The sequence below is a fragment of the Falco biarmicus genome, chromosome 4 (genome assembly GCF_023638135.1).
Source record: "Falco biarmicus isolate bFalBia1 chromosome 4, bFalBia1.pri, whole genome shotgun sequence".
Lineage (NCBI taxonomy): Eukaryota > Metazoa > Chordata > Aves > Falconiformes > Falconidae > Falco > Falco biarmicus.
The window spans coordinates 53,188,017-53,205,542 of NC_079291.1; the positions used below are offsets into that span (position 1 = coordinate 53,188,017).

General features: G+C 39.9%; 1 protein-coding gene across 6 annotated transcripts in view; it reads right to left on the bottom strand.

Moving 5' to 3' along the window:
* Nucleotides 1-17,526, bottom strand: part of RBM33 (RNA binding motif protein 33) — a 105,682-nt gene that overhangs the window by 17,973 nt on the left and 70,183 nt on the right. For 3 of the 6 annotated variants that reach the window (XM_056338529.1, XM_056338533.1, XM_056338532.1), the window contains exons 15-17: nt 16,500-17,138; nt 3,180-3,389; nt 1,575-1,763 (exon numbers count right to left, since the gene is read on the bottom strand). In XM_056338529.1, coding sequence (XP_056194504.1) covers nt 1,575-1,763; nt 3,180-3,389; nt 16,500-17,138 — 1,038 coding nt within the window. Of the gene's footprint in view, nt 1-1,574; nt 1,764-3,179; nt 3,390-11,835; nt 12,381-16,499; nt 17,139-17,526 lie in introns of those variants that run through there. The other 3 variants (XM_056338530.1, XM_056338534.1, XM_056338535.1) reach the window with 3 other exon arrangements.

Here is a 17,526-nt window from a genome sequence, read left to right on the forward strand (position 1 = left end):
AACATCATTCAGCCACAAACAAGCCAGGATATCTCTAGCCTTCGGTAAGTCAGACTTGAAATTCAAATACAGAATCAACACAAAAGCCTTCTGCACGATTAGCTAAATTCAAGCATCTCTTTCAAGTACTACTTCTAGTTCTTTGAGAAGGTGAAAACAGATGATTTTGAAACCATAATTTCCAAAGGTACAGCTGATGCTGCTGCAAGAACACAAGTTCTATAGGGCACAGGGATACATCAAATCCCACTAGAAAATTAGTTATTTTTTTCTCCTGTAAGTACATCCTTCTAAACTGGTCTGTGACATTGAATTGAGAGAACAGAACTTAGAGTCTGCTATGAAACAGCAAGTACTGAATAAATTTTTTAGCACATTCTCAATAACTTCTGTCAATTGTGAGTATTTCCTAGCAGGGCCTCTATTAATCTCCTTCTAATATTCTCATGCAAGATTTAGCAAGTAAACACTGAATAAACGTGCTTTGGGACCGTATGAATAATTTCCTAGAGTACTACAGAACACGAAGGGACAAAGTATTTTGTGAAGTATTTTTTGCTTTCACAAACAAATTAAACCTCTCTGAATTGATGACATAAATAATTCAGCATTATTCTATCGCCTAAATTGGGAAGAAGTGAGGCAGAGTGTACAGTGGCCTGTTTTGCAAAGAGAGATGATCCCACTAACAGGAGTCCCACAGAACAGCTCCAATTCATGCACTGCATTTGTCTGAAAATGCTGATCCTGTCAAAAGGAGCACTGAAAACTGCAAAAAAAAAAAATCAAGCAAAAAAGTGCTCCTCATCTGTACCTATCATTATTCATTGACTGATATTTTCAAATGTATTAACAATAAATCAGACAGGGCCTCCTAAGCCCTTCAGTGCTTTGAAGACCTCCTGTTTTCCTAAAATCGGTTTAACTGACGCATCACTGCCAGGAGGCAGCTTACGAACAGAAGCATTACAGCAGATACATCAGTGTGCACATGTGTGTGTCTCAACCTTGCTCACAGGCCTCTCTTAAAGAGAAACTTTAAAAAAATAAAGGGCAAATAAAATCCTTGAGACTGTGTTTTCATGTGAAAAAGTAGGCGGTGCTACATGGTATAAAATCTCCACCGGGTAGTGGTTATTAAGTGCTCTTACCCCAGGACTGCAATGACAGGAAAAGGTAAATGTCAAAAAAGGGGGTGGGTAAAAAGCCAACAATAAAAACAATGACAGCAATCAAAAATACATTTTCTTTGATATGATCATTTGGCTTTAACAACCTCACCAAACGGGCAGGCTTGTACTGTCTAAAAAAAATAAAGGAGACAGCACAGGAACTCCAAAATGAAGGAGACTTTTGCAGCAGGAATGTGATGGTTAGCAAAATCCTACCGTACCTCCCATGCCGCAGCATCATCACTTGCTTGTCTTTGCTACCAGGTGTAGCATGTGTGGGTGGGGGTGCCTTCAAACATAAATTACCAATAAACACACATTGTATTTAGTGTCAGAGAATTAATTGAGCTTTCCAGAATGAAAGCCTTTTGGCACAAAAATGATAAACCGAGGTTGACCTACCTGAATGGGTCCCACTGACATCAGCAGGTTTTTCAGTTGGACATCAGTAGTTGATGAAGAAAGCCCTTCAACTGACACAATACAGGGCTGAGGTTTGCACTCCACCACTCGCAGGTTCTGTTTATTTGGCATCAAGCGTCCTCGGCCCATCTGGCCTGCTACTCCTCTGCCTCTGCCGTGCATAATGACCTGCCAACAACAAAAGTAACAGTATTTTGATTTACCTACCTAGTGCTTCTGCTCACCGCATTTGACAGACAATATAAAAGTTGGCCATTTACTTAAAGACCGGATTAAAATACATGTTGATTTAAAACAGCTTGTTGCTGTTTGCTGATTTGAAAGGCCACTTATTAACATATTCATCCACTGCCTACATGAACCCCTTAGAAGGCCAGCAAGTTAACATATATTGAATTATATATATTCATATATTGAATTATATATATTGTGTTGAGGCTGAAAGCCTGGGCTTCAGCACAGATCAACCAAGTCGTGGAGGGTCTCAGACCAAAACGTATAACCTAGATTTCAACACTGATCACATCAGCAGCATGTGTTCAGCTCCCATACTTCAAGTCTGGCCAGAAATACCAACCAGTGATTCCTCTCCTTTTTCTCCTCTCAACCCACAAGTAAATTTACGTATCCACCAGATCAGCAAACTGCTTCAAGCACCTCCAGCCTCTATTACAACCAACGCCTCGTCTGTTATCAGGACTGAGTACTCATATATGCTAAATAACTTTTAAAACAACTTTTTTCAAAGCTCCTTTTCCCCTCAAGTCCTACAGGATCTGGCACCACAGTATCCTCTGGAAATGGGTGGGTTTAATTCTTATGAATTAAAGGTATAACAGTTGGAGGGAGAAAAACCAACAATGAAACAGTAACAAACATTAAACAGAGTTAACACTTAACATGGAGTTAACACTTAACACAGTTTCTTCATTCTTGGAAAGCCTATGGAGGGTAATGACTTTTCACACCTCTGCATCAGCACGGAAACTTTATCCTTACATGAAGCAGGAAGATTATGGCTTTGATTCAAGACCAAGAAATAACTTTAAAGCCAAAATACTAGCTATTTTCAGGGAGTGTGCCAGTTTGCAAATGCAGAGAGGGCACACGCCACTGCCACCTGAACCCACTCCCTGCTTCTTCCCAGTGCATCAGTGCAAGAATCAAGTTACGAGATCTCCAGCTGGAGTGACAAAAACTTTGAGGATCAACCGAAGAGCATCCCAAAATAGTCGTTGTGTGCTCCTATGTATGCAGGAAACAGCTGAAATAAAAGCTTAAGCACAACTTCAGAAAAACTTGATTTTAAAGCCAGAAAACACACTGGATACTGTCTCCTACAGTAGATATCTTGGGACATGGGTACTTCCTCCAGGGAGTACTGTGCTGGCCAGAAAGCAGATGAAACAACCTGCAGGCATCACCAGCAGAGGTACAAACATGTCCCTCTAGATTAAAAGCTTTATATGCAATTATCCATCTCCTGGGTCATGCAGCCCTGCGCTAGCAACTGACAAACAGAATTAATAGAGCAACACAGCTAGACAATAAAACTTCTAGCAGCAATACACATCTAAAAATCACCTTTTTAGGTTGATGGATTCCCTGGATGTTTTTGACTCCTTGAGGAGCTGGTGAATGGATCTGTGCCTGATGCTGCTGTTGGTGCTGCTGCTGTTGCATTCCCTTTGTCAATGTGACCTTCCGCACTGGCTGCTGTTTCGGCTCCGGGGGTTGTTGAGGCCGCTGGGGTTGGCCCTCTGGGTGAAAAAAGCCAGCATCCTCTCCCCCCTGCTGAAATCAACAACACAACAGGCGGCTCAATGTCCAGGCACTGCAAACCCTCGCCCCGAACAGCCTCCTGCCACATCCAGCTCGCTCAGCGCACAGGGAACACCCAGCAGTTTTCCTGCTAAAGCAGATCCACAGCCGTGGCAGGTGTGGGCAAAGACTCAGACTGGAAATTGTGCTTCAGCCTAAAATAAATCCATGGTATCTGAAGAACAGTTTGCTTTGTTCAGACTTTATTATACTCACAATGCTCAATAATGTCTTTTCATATATAAAGCAACAAGGTGTTTTCACTTCTCTTTCCAAATCGTTCTTCCTCCCAGGGTTACAAGTGAACTATGGTGTGCATATTTTCTGTATTGTTTTACCACTTCTTTTTTAATTATGTTTAAAGAAAGACATACACATTGCACAAAAAGCAGCAAAGAACCTTGAAGGCTCGAAGAACCAGGCAAATACTCTGCTCATCTTTAGAACTCCAACCTCTCTTTAGTTAAAATCTGGTATTTATTTCGAAGCATATACTTGTTCTACCACGTTCTGTACCAGCAGCCTTTTGAACAGTCTCCTTCCTCAAACACCGTCTGTACTTGGAAAGGTTCTTCCCCAAGGTTGTTTTTTGTGGTTTTTTTTTTTTATAAAGCTCTTGTTACACATCTTTATAATGACAAGCACAACAAAACACTACCTCAGTGCCACTCTTATCCAGTGTTGCTCTTTCTACTGTATCTCAGTGCAGCCAAGCACAGTAAAAGCGTAAGCTGAGAGCACTAAGAGGCAAGTGATTCCCTTCCACTGCCTCTAGCCAAACAGTTCAGGTTTTTTCCACAGACACACAGGTGATCCTTGAATTTGCATCCCACTGTCCAGATCAGATCAATCACTGAAAAACATCTCATGGAGCAAGAGACTGGCAAAAGATCTGGTACTTTTGCATCTATAAAGTGCATCATATTATTGCATGGTTTCAACAGCAGTATCTATACCCTGACTGGGCTCCAACTTTAGTACTCAAATACTAGCAAACATATCTGCAGGGAGAAGGCTTCGTCTAAGTCCCTAACCAACCTCAGGTAACCCTGCAAAAGGCATGTCTGAAGGGGTAAAAAAAAAAAAAATTATGAAAGTGCTTTTATTTACATATTTTCCCTGCCCTTAAATATACACAAGTCAAAACCCCTTTTGCATCTGTAACGTGTGTCACGAACCAGAGGTTTTCACATATACCAGCACGCTTCCTGCAGACACGGAGACAAAATACAAGGCTGCAGAAGAAACAGGCTTGTGGTGTAAGAGTAAGAATATCTTGACTGAGAACATAAATCATTACCTCTCGAACAGGATTAAACAAAAGCAAAAGAACCACCTACTGAGGGCTGGTTACTACGTCTCTCTGCCATCATTTGAAGATAAATAGTCCAGTACAGGTGATACATAGCATAGCCTCGTATTTGCAAGCTCACTAGTTCACAATTCACACCTATAAAGTCCTCTGTATTATCAAGTATATTCAGGCAACAACTTCTCAAGAACTCAACCACTTAAATCCCAGACAAATCAGCTTCATCACACCATCTACACTTCAACAGCACAATCTAGCACAGGGAAAAATAGACACTCTTTTGTCCACAGTGTCCATAGCAATAAAGCGACAGAAAACTGCATCTAGTTTTTCCGCATCTAATCACATAAGTTTTTTCCTCTGTTAAACTGAATGGTTTCGTGGCTTCGCAGAAAAATTTGTATCTAAACCTTTGAGAGCAACAACTAGTGAGAAACTACACAGCTTTCCCTTCAGAGTCTCTCTCTCTTCAATTACTGCTCAAAAATAAAAAAGCAACAGCTCTGCTCCTCTCCTGAAAAACCCAAATGTTGCACACAAACAAAACCATACCAGAAAAAGAGCACTGAATCCTCCTCATTTTAGTATTAGCTCCAATATCAGCATCACCGTAAGCCCTATGCCCTGATGAGATAATTTCTTTCATTCAATCCTACAGCAGCTGATAGATGATGAAACTAAAAAGGAACAAAAAAATTCTAGGAGGAATTTAAACGCAATAATTGGGAGTTAAAATCTAATCTCTGCTAACTGCCTGCTGTGAAAAACAACCAGAAATGTTTGCAACCATTTGTTTCCAAACCAAAAAGTGATCCCAGCACATAGGAAGAGCATCTGAGACTGAAGCCCTCGGGTACAAAACACATCAAACACGCTCATTACTGAAACTTTAAAAGCAAACAATTGTTTCCTATAAAAGGTTAGGATGGCCATCAACCATCCAATATTTAACTACCAAACCCAATTATCACCAAATAAAACTGTACAGACTACTGTAGAAACTAACCACACAACTATTACAGAGTCAAAGACATAAGCACACAAGATTGTTTCACACTGATGAAAAATTTGATAGGGTTTGTTCCCTCCTAGGGCCTCAAAAGCCACCTTGGAGCTTCGCTGCTAGCATGATGCTCCTCTAGAAACATCTCTGGACCTGTTAATGAATTAATGAATTTCAGAAACAAGAAAATTATACAAAACAAGTCAGTCCATAGGGTAAGAAAAGGGGATGGAGTAAGGTCTGCTTGTTCCTGCAACAAGGAAGAAAGGGCAACTGGATCAAACCCTTTCTTTATAGCACTGCTCCTCCGAACATCTACTGCTTCTGGAGATGACCTGAAGTGGGGAAGCAGAGATGAACCTGCAACACCATTTCGTCAGAGATCTGTGAGTGAGCAACTTGTGATCAAGGACTAACAGTGCTCCCTGCAAGTCAGCAATACGTTGTTTCCCATTACAGACAGCCCTGGATTCAAATGATGACAAAATCTGGTAGTTTTCTTAAGAAAATGAAAACTAAATGTGACTCCTAGGCCACTAGGTGCCTAACAAACAAAGTAACACAGCCTCAGATAGCACCGATTCCTTTTCCATCGGTTAAAGACATGACAGCGCAACGACAAGCACTGTCTGAGCCAAAACAAACAAACCCATGTAATAGTATCTAGTGGCAAACTGGACGCACCACCATCATCATCCTTCAAACTTCTATGCAAGACAATTAGTGGCCTCTTCAGGCATATTAGTGCCTAAATCAAGCAAAACACCCACACAGAAGCTTTTAACATCAGGACTTAAAGCTACAAAATCTCAGAACATTACAGGACACACACTTATACGAGAACATAAACATTTTGGAAGAAAAGAGGTATGACCGTAAAAGATGGCTGTACATACACTGCCTCCTGATTTTCACTCATGAGATATACAGTAAGCTGGCACCCAGAGGGTAGAACCAAACCGGACAGCAAAGCTACAGGCATGCAGGTGAGTGAATGGAAGCTGTATCGCAAGCTACACAAAGTGACAGCTAAATCACAGAAGCTAAATTGTTAGCATCTATTCTACTTAAAACATCTCAGGTCTAGCTCATTTGAAATCAACTTTTGCTTTTCCTAAAGACAACTTCTGTATTGCTAATTTTTCATTAGCTTACATCACTGCCCTCCCCCAATTTAAACATGTAGCAACAGAAGGCGTTACTAAAATTGTCAGTCTTCTCCTGTCAAAACACATTTTTATCTTTTCTTTTCTACGGCATTTGGAGATGTACAGGGCAACAGTGAATTTTTCAGAGATGCATCTATTTGTCAGCATGGCCTGCCTCACACAAGTTGGCGCACAAAGTGCTGAAACCGTGTACAATACTCCTCAGTCCACCACAGAGATGTGAGATTGATCAATATCAGCTCTATTTTATACCACGTATTTCCTCTAAAGTCCTCTGCAAAGATGTGAACTTCCATTCTCTGTCTGCAATCCAATAAGCATATAGCTAACATATAGCCAGCAAAGAGTTCTCTTCAATGCAACTTCACAATTATTCAGTTAATTCTGGAGTAATGAAAATACCTTTTTTAAGTGACAGGAGATATGTTCAGGGGAAAGTATAAAACTACCTTTCATATTTCAAGTACTGCAAGATTGTTAGTGGTGACACAACATTTAAGTTAATTTCATATACTCTGTGTAATTAAACAAAATTCAAAAGACCAAGGCAAGAGGATTGGTTTTCATGGTGAATGGTTTTCAAACGTCTACCGTGGAAGAGTCTGCACAGTTTGATCTGAACCTGGACTAACAAGAAAAAGAAATTACACCATTCAATGGCCATGAATTTTAGAACCAATTCCCTGATACTTATCAAAGTTGGTTTTCAACAGTAAGACTTTCTCACTACACATACACATGTGTGTCATTGTTGTGTTTTGAGAAACAGACTATTCTGTCAAACACGAGATCACAAATTCTAAAAGCAGAATTTTATGAGGGACTGCTTGAATTTAGCAAGCTGAAGCTCTCTACTCTATCATAATCATTATGACAGTTTTACAATGAAGATGAAGTTTATTTGCCACCAACATTAGCAGGACAAATTTATTTATAACAAATGCCTTAAAATGTACTGATAAAAATGCCTATTGATACTGTCAGCGCTGCTTGCAATTTGACAGATCAAATCTTATTTTCATTCTTAAACCCCATGAAGGAATGGTATCACCAACTTGCATTCTGTAGTGAGCAAATTGATTAATCCCCCTCTATAGAAATCTCAACTCTTGATTACACCTATCAGACGTTAAGCAGCATTATTCTAGAGTGACAACACTTGACAAATTCCCAAACCATTTTTCTCAGCCTTTGTGGCCCTGCTAGCTTGTATTAACCCTGATGAAAAATTAATTTTCCTTATCTTCTGCTAAACCCCAAAATCCAAATCCGCCAAACTGGCAACTCTTTCTGTAAAGGTATTATGAAAACCTCTAAAAGATTAATTGCATGTCTTCAGGTGACATTAAATTAATTTCTGTACTCGTGACAGACATTTGATACTCCGTACTGAGAGGACAGATAACATTGTCAGGATACACAGAAGGACAGTGGTGCAGTGTCCCAGGGCAGCCTCTTATGAATTCTCCTTTCGATAAGGCCATACTTCACTGTCATTGGCACTGTTAGTGATCTTGCAGCCCATAGACCTCACTGCACAGGTTTCTATTAACTACGACAATGCTGTGTCTATCCATGTAATCTTTATAAAGCTAATTCAAAATCACCCAATAGTAAGGGATGTGCATGCTGGATAAAGCACTTAAAGGAAATAAACCTCTGGTTCATTTGTGTAAAAAATAACAGAGAAGCAAAATGTTTTCGTCTTTTCCTAGATGCACTCTAACTCAAACTCTCTACAGCACGATGAAAGCTTAAATCTTGCTGGGAAATCCCAATCCAAAAATGTCTTGTAATTGATTTCCCTTAAGAAAGGAGAAACTCCTCGTCAATACTTCTAGAAATGAGTACTCCTACAGTATTACAGTAGTTAAGAGGGGAAAAAAAACCAAACCCAAACCATCCTTTAGGTTATTAAATTCATCTTCACTTCAAGGACAACAGAAATTACTACTCATCAGTTGCACAGGTTTTTGTATGTACACTTGTATTTTAACCGATACTGTGCCTGAAGACAGACATCTACAGACAGCTGTGATCCCCACATAACAAAGAAAAAAACCAAAACAGTAAAGCAAAAACCACAGAGCGAAAAAGATTATCATATAATACACACAAGTATTTTCTCGCTACAATTCTCAGCAACGTGTATTAAAGGCAAACCCCTAAAAATTAGCTGTTTCCCTTTGACTGGTGCTCCAAATGCTTTACCACTTTGATATGGTCAGTTGACAGACGGGGGACCTGGGAATAGGAAGCCTCATCACTTGCCAAATATCCCACAACCAAGTGACACGACCAAGCACTGTTTCTGAACAGTTAAAGATCTGTTTTCAATCTGTCAAATGCCAATGAGAAACACAAACACCCGGAGACCTTTCTTTAAAGGCCTTCTAAAACCTTTAAAAGTCTTTTTTTAAAGTTCAAGAATAGCAGTACTTAAAAGCCTCTGCTCTCCAGCCAAGCTAGAATACACAACTCTAGTAACAGACAACTCATGATTAACAACTGGTTTAAGACATACTAATGGTCTAGTTTTGACTGCAGGTACACACAGAAATAAGCTGCATCAGACTACAGAAGTGGTAGAACCACCAAAGCATTCCCCATTCATCCAGAAAAAAGACACTTCTGGTGCTGGCCAATGAATTATGGGTTGTTTTTCCCAGCCTAAAACTTTTGCATGGGCCAACCAAGGGCACCCAAACTAAGCAATAAGTAAGTACAACGCAGAAACAGTTCCCTTCCTGTGATAAAGACACTGCTAAACAGCTTCAACCAAGCGTTGTTGTGATGACTATCTTCTCTGCCTAATGATGCATGAAAAGTCAGAACAGCAAGAAGAAAATGCCTTGAGAAAAAGCAGCTAATTCCATTTAATCTCATGTACTAACAGAAGTCTTACCTGAAGTATCTCCTCCTCTGCCTGAGAGGAGAGCTAAGGCATGGAGAAGGACTGGCCAAAGAGACATTAGAGGATCCCAGCCATACCCACGCTACACTGAAGTTTCATCAGAAGTGACAGAAACACAACTGATCAGATGTCGAATGACAACTGGGTTTTTCCAGTACAACCACCCCACCAGTTCATTATGAAAAAAGTATAAATTATGTGTCAAAGCTACAGCAAAATCAAGGTTCTGGACTGGATATGCATAATACTCTCAGAAGTGCCTTCATTCTTACATTGCTGTCTGCAAAATACATCATGTACATGTCAATAAACATGTTTGTGAGCAAAGGTTCCCGGTTCCCTTTTCAGTTGCCAGTCTGAGATAATTTTTGTACAGGGAATTTTAGTGAAGACTAGACATGCAGAAAAATCGCCAAGAGGAAAAAGCTCCTGTTGGAAAATATCAGCAATTCACAATTTCTGACAGCCCACAGCTCCTGAAGGAGCACTTCCCAGCTGGACACCACCTATGGCACAGAAAGCCAGTACTGGGTATCAGAAACCGGTGTAACTGGAGCTTCCCTTCTTGCATCATGTCTAGTTTTTCATGTTCCTTGAAGCTTAAAACTAATGGCATGTCAGATCCCTCTGGTACATTGTCCTAAACTCTTTGTACAGCCTTGACACTGACAACCCACATTACCCCTCTTCCCAACCACTTAGATTGTCAGGATGCTCCCAGCCACACCTCTGTACTACAGGTCTACTCCAAATGGTCAAGCCTGAAATACCATTTAACAAAGACATCGATGACTTCTCGAAATAGTAAATTCAAATTGGACAAATAGGCATGCTCCCCCCCCCCCCCCCAAGTTAAGAGAGATTTTATTCAATTAGTTTTCACTAATTTGTAAACCTCCTCTCTGTAATGCACTTCAGTGGTTGCCTTTAGTTATTTCCTATCAGGAAACTGGGCTACTAGATACTCCATAACACCAACATCATAGCAATATGAATTTTGCACTGTAACACAATGGCAGAAAAACTCTCCTTTGAGACTTAACAAGAGCGACAAGCAATATCAAAAGCCTTGCTTTCAGGGTGTTCAGGAGGAAGCAGCACTCTTCAACGCACAATTTAAAAGTCTCCTGAGGAAAAGGAGAAACTTGTTCTGCAGTTTACAATGGGAAATACTTTATTGCAATTTAGTTCCAAGTTATCCACAGCAAAGTTTAATTCAATTTACGTAGATATCTCTTCCCCCTTTCAAGGATTTTATTACAAACCCACAAAAAGTACTATCTGCACCTGGTCTGGTCATCACCTCAAGTCCCTGTAATTGCTAAGTGGTTCCACACATGCCCTTGTATTTGATTTTCCCAGTAACCATATATGCCCCAAACAGTACAGCACAGCCTGCCTCAGCACCCCCAAGCCATGAAATATTCATCTCTATAGGGACCATCCTCACCGAAGGTCTGGAAGGACGGGGTTTATTGCTCATTCTCAAATGTTTCAGGAAAATACCATGCCTTTTTCATACCCAGAATACCACAGGGCTCCCTGACTTGTTTTTTTGGTTGTTGGGGTTTTTTTTAGGTGGAACTAAGAAATTAATATCCATTTGTGAAATATTTCCAGAGTGAAATCTTGCAGGTTGTGGCAGGCAGAGTCCTTTTTCAACAGCATTTACATTAGTACTGCTTTTACATTCGAAGGTCTTACCCATTTTGATACTAAATGACAAACATGCTACCTGGGTGTTCGGATACCATGGTTTCTGCAGCATCTTCAGTCCACTGCTGATGGAATATGGACATTAACCATGCCTCCTTCAAATAGTGGGATACAAACAAGCCACAATGCCATTCTCCTGCTTCTTAAAAAGTAATAGAACTGTACATGGCAAGAGCTCCTGCGTTGTTTCTCACAGCTGGTAGCATTGCAGAGCTGGGTAAAGGGCTCCCTCAAGAACTTGTCAGGCAAATGCCAAAAATCTTAGTGTTTGTAACTGCTGACATAGTTAGATGAAAGGCGCTATAGATCTTTCAAGTCAAATATTTTTAATTAAACTTGAACATACACATGCAAGTAGAAACAAGTACAAACATTAAGCGAAGTTGGTTGATAAGGTCATCAACCTTACATTATCAAACAAGAATCATCTCAATCAGTATCTTTCCATATTTAGAACTCCATATTAATCTCTTACACTTCTCGGTTACTCTAAATACGAATAAAATCGCCTATCTTCCATTCCAATTCTCTTTTTACAATGCAAGGACATTCTCTGTGACAGGTTTTTCAAACAGAGGAACTTGCCAGGTCTTTCTTCAAGCTTTTCAGATGAAACATTTCAGTTTCAGGAATCATGATTGCTAATAAGATACTGCTTCTAATGCAACAGGGAACACTGAGATTTTTATGTATTTGTATACATATATATAATGTATTTATGAAAAGAGCTCCTTGTGCAGCTTTCCACAGAGACAAAGATTGGTGTGTTCTTGGTGCAGCGTAAGAACGAGCATTTTCAGGCTGTTGGGACAGACACACATCTCTTTGAGCATGGCAGGCTGTTTTCTGGCTAGAGAGAAATCACCCAACAATATAAGATGACTGAATGATACAGAAATTTTAAGATACTACCAATTCCCACAGAACCCCCAACTAAATGTAAAACACGTTCAGCACATATTTCATACGATCTTAAAAGATATGTAAGGTTGTAGCTGGTACAAACCTGTTCTTCCAGGACTAAAACCACTTCTAGTATGTTGACTTAAGAAATTCAATTGCACTTGCTACTAGAACTATTTATGGACAGACTGATCACAGAGAGTCCAAAGACGACCACCACAAACAGGTGTTAGAAGGTGTTACAAAACATGCCCCATTAGGAGGGAGTGAAGGACATTAGCACTCAAACAGTTAAGAGACCTTTAAAAAAGCAAGACAGCCACAAAGTAGGATATAAATTTTTCCACCTCTCAAAGTATAATACAAATAGTCATAGATTAAAAATTGCAGCAAGGAAATGTGGTTTAGTCACTAGGAAAATTCTCCTAAACGTACATGTTAGACACTAAAACAGATGGCCAAAGAAATCTCCAATAATAGGATCTCAGAAGAAGGGTAGACAAATCTGTCAGGAATTCTATGAGTTCATCCACCCTTCAGGACAGAATAAATTATTTCTACAGTCCTTTCACTCCTATTTTCTATAATTTTATGATCATATTTTTAAGGGATATATTAGGGTGCTTCTTCCCTATATTTTACAATCTCATCGGGTTTATTCTTACGAGTATCTTCAGGATTGACTTCAGGCTCCTCACCAAGTCAGGCAAATCTCTGATGTTTTCTTAGTAAAATATACTAATATGAATACTTGGCAAATTATCTGGAAAGGACAACTCTGAAGACATGTCACAAACCATAAAACACATTGGATCCATCAAAAGATATTTGGGTCTCCATGAAAAAAACAACCAACAACTAAAACCAACATAAAAACAAAAATTGAAGTTCATTTGTTAAACACTGCCCTGTTTTGCAGGAACATGATATTTAAAGGAGTAATTAAAATGGAAAACTATTCATTGTTACTGCCATTCCTGCATAAATTACAGGAGTATTAGAAAGGGATGGGGGGGGGGGGGGGGGGGGGGGGCGCGCGCCAGACATGGGGTGGGGTTTGTTTAAAAAAAGCCTCAACAGATAAAATAATTAATGACAGTACCTAATGTGTCATAGGCAGACTTAGTCCGACACACAGGAATTGCTGAATCACTTTCTACTTCCCTCCTCTTTAAGTATCAGAAGCCATAAATTAAGGCATCTTATGCATTAGGCAAACTAGACAAAATATGTACTGGAATTTAATTCGTAATTCTTACAATTCCATAAAAATACTTCAAAAACAAAATCCTCGCAAAAGAGAGTTTTGTGGAAACTGATGAAAGGCCATTTTATCTCCTTAAGTAACAATGGATACTACTACTACCCAGAGGTCAGAGATTCTCAGTAGTACGGCAGTGCACAGCAACACAAATAAATAGTCAGCAGCTTAGCCTGGGAAAGCTACTGCTCTCAGGAGAAGAAGCCATTCTCTTCTAACAGTATTTCTTCAATCTCACCAATACACAAAGCACATCTTAAGTGTTAAAACAAAAAACATCACTAGCAACACATCACCATCTAATCCTGGTTCTACGGATGGTCCTACTAAATATCTAACAGTCCTTGCTACCAACTCCTGGTTTTGGTCAATGTGGTCTAGACAGAGTTAGGACAGGTTCTAGCTTCATCAACTGCCTCAACCAACAGCTCTACTATCACGCTGTACCACAGCTGGCAGGCTGAGAGACAAGGGACTTCCCAAGCCTTTACCAACATGAAGCAAGACGGCTTCAGCAAAGGAACCTGCATTCTGCCTAATCACAAGCCACCTCACTCATACATGGGTATTCAAAACATCTCTGCACAAAAAAAGCTCTAGGAAGGAAAAAGGGTGCAAGTGATTAGACTGAGAGAAATGGCAGGGCTGCTTAACTGCAGGATCAAGTCAGTGCATACAGATAAGAGATACCAGCCATCCCTTTGGAAAAAGGCAGGGAATTAGAGGAAGCACTATTAAGGAAAATGGCTAGGAAAAATGAGACTTGGTTGCCTTATATTTAGTATTGAGGCAAAAGTTGCAAAAATAGCTGAAGCATGTGGCAGGACTAAATACTAGAAGTGGAAACTAGATGCGATCTGTGATCTTTAGAGTATTCAGAGTCCAAACAGCTTTTAATTCTTTAAAATCCTGTCAAAACAGACAAGATTGGCCCCCCTGTCACTCAATTTTTTTTTTCGTGTGGTCAAAGAAACAGTCATAGATCCAGCTTTGTCACTGGCTGATCAAAAATTTCTTGACTAGTGTTAAACAGCTAATTGCAATGCTCACTTTTTTCTTCTATAGCTGGAAGGAAAACTTACAACGTCTATGGCAATATGAAAAAAAAAAATAACAAAGGCTACATGTAAAGAACCTGCTTTACCTTGCTAAAACCTCAGTATCTGAAAGTTAAGGACACAGCAAATCTGCTTCTGCATACAATGGAAGAGGGGTTACACATGCATTTAATGAAGCTAATTGCTCTTGCTTACCATGAGACTTATCTGAAACAAATCATTTATGGTTTTCTGAAATAGAGCATTACAATAAAAACTATTCCATTGTGAATGCTACTGTGGGCACTGATAGCTGTTTGTTATGAAGAGCTGTACACAGTGGTGACTTGCATTGTTTTGTTTCACCACATAATAAAAGAAGTTGTGCATGACTGCTTTATTCAATTATTCATGAATAACAAACCTGTCATACCTCTTGCAGGCCACTGGGATTCCTGCAGACATACTTATATACAAATATTTTCATCCCAACAGAACCCATTTCTTTCAGCTTCCTGTATTTTCTTCTGTATTTAAGTTACCATGTCTGAGGAATTAGCAATCCTCCAGGTCAGGCTGTTGTCAGCCCTATGTAGTCAAAGCAGCCCTTTACGTTAATATTTTGAAAGACCACACAGTCATTATGCAGTTCACAATTTTCAGTGTATTTAAGTTTTATGAGCTGCAGAAAAACATTTATAAAAAGTAGTTAAGATTTTAGCATTTCAACTTCCCCCCCCCCCTTCTATGGAGTAAAACCTAGCCTCCAAGGCCTTGTTCAGTCCCTGTTCACTTCGTTACAGATTACAGAAGTTCTGCAAGTTTCCCTAATTAATGCTCCAAATAATTTGAGAAGCATTCTTCCAAAAAAACGTACCTCCAATGTAGCACATCTTTAAACCACATCACATCCTTCTTTCCTCCTCTGCACAAACCCGAGGACAGACTTTACACTGATAACACAACCTTGCTATGCCCCCTCATCTTGGTTTCTTTAGAGCCCTAACAAATTAACTTGTCTTTTCATTAAGACACAAGAAATTTGCTTGAGATACTTTCTAACCAAAGCCCCAGATCTTAAATATGCACACTGCCATCAAGACCAGCATTGTGAGTCCTCTACAACATCAGTGCTCAGGGGACACGCTGCAAATAATAGACCCCTTATCAAAAGATAAGGAAATCTCATTTAGATGCAGAAGTGACATGGTAACATTTTAAACCCAGCCTCTAACAGAAAACATCCCTCTCCAATATACTGCTTAAATCAGTTTCACAACACACTTCCCAAGAAAATAAAAGCAAACTTCCCTTGAGTAAGGAAACCACACCAACACCAGCACTGGAAAAACTGGATCAGGTGGCTTCAACTACCAAATAAGCAAAACATAGCTCTTAACCGAACCTTGAAAACAGCCAGCCAAATCCTCTTCTCTGACCAGTTATCAGACCTACCAACCTTAAGCAAAGGGAGCTCAGTTGAGGAGTCTTTCAGACCCGAGTTATGACTTCAAAGAAAGGAGTATTATTTCAAAGTGGTTTCAGTGATAGCTGCCTGGCAGTAAAGCATTACAGGAAATATTAACTCCTGAATAACCGCTAATAACTTACAGGTCTGAAAATATAAAATATGGACTATTAGGTCTGCTAAACCTGCTGCTTCCCTCATCAGCTCCAGCCCATTTTTTATTTTGGGATTACACAGAATGAAACACACAAAACCAAACCATGACAACACACACACATGAGATGAGCCTTGGAAACTTACCCCTCCTGACAACTTAATCACCCTGACTTTGCTGCCGACATGGGGCCCATCTCCACTACCACTGTTTGTCCGCTGCATGACAGTCCTTTTCACGCCAGGTTTCAGTTCCTGGGGCCTTGCTTGTACCGAAGCCACTCGAGCAGTCTGTGTCATGGGCAGCGACGCTGCAGCAGGTTTTGTCTGCAATACTTTCTGCGGAGCCTGAGGCTGACTCGGAGGGACTGTTCTAGTCTGCCTCAGCTGCTTCACTGGCTTCATCTGCTGTCCTTGATACTGCACGTTTGCCCCAACCTGTGGGAAATCTGTGGGTTTGGGTTGGAAATTTGGAACTACTGTATCTTGCTTTTTAACAAGGAGTCTGTTTTTCACATTTTGCCTGGTTTGTAAGCCGGAGTGGGGTATGTAAGGGCTGCCGTTGGCAGGAAAGTCAGAGGAGTCATCCTCCTGCTGCATGTAGGACTGTTGCGTAGAAGGTTGCTGCTGCTGCTGCTGCGCAAGTCTTTCGAGCAGTTCTCTCTTTCTAGCACCAGCCTGCTGCTGCCGTCTCAGCTCCTTTTGTTTCAGAATTTCTTCTCTTAGGCGCTTCTGCTCTTCTATCTTCAAACGATACAATCTAGTTTCTTCATCTTCATCTGGATACTACAAAGGAAAACACAAATGAATTTATAGAATTCTCAACAACTACCCAGCTTGGTCAAAACAACACTAAATTGTTGTTTCAGATGTTGTGAAGCTATAACTCTCTGAAAAGCTTTTTAAATTATCCCTGATACCAAACTAAGGCTATTAGTGGAGCAGATCTGCTGGTAAGGTTTATTTGCTATTCATTACAGACAAACAGCTCCTATCTGGTTTAGGACTTAAGATATACCACTTCCTAGACAGAAAAGCTTTAATACCAGTTGTGAAATCTGATCAGAATACTAAAAATTAAAAAAAGCAATTTTACAAATTGGAACTCATTTAGAAGTTTCTAAAACCAATTAAACTATTAATATAATTCAAGATATCAAAATATGTTTCAAAT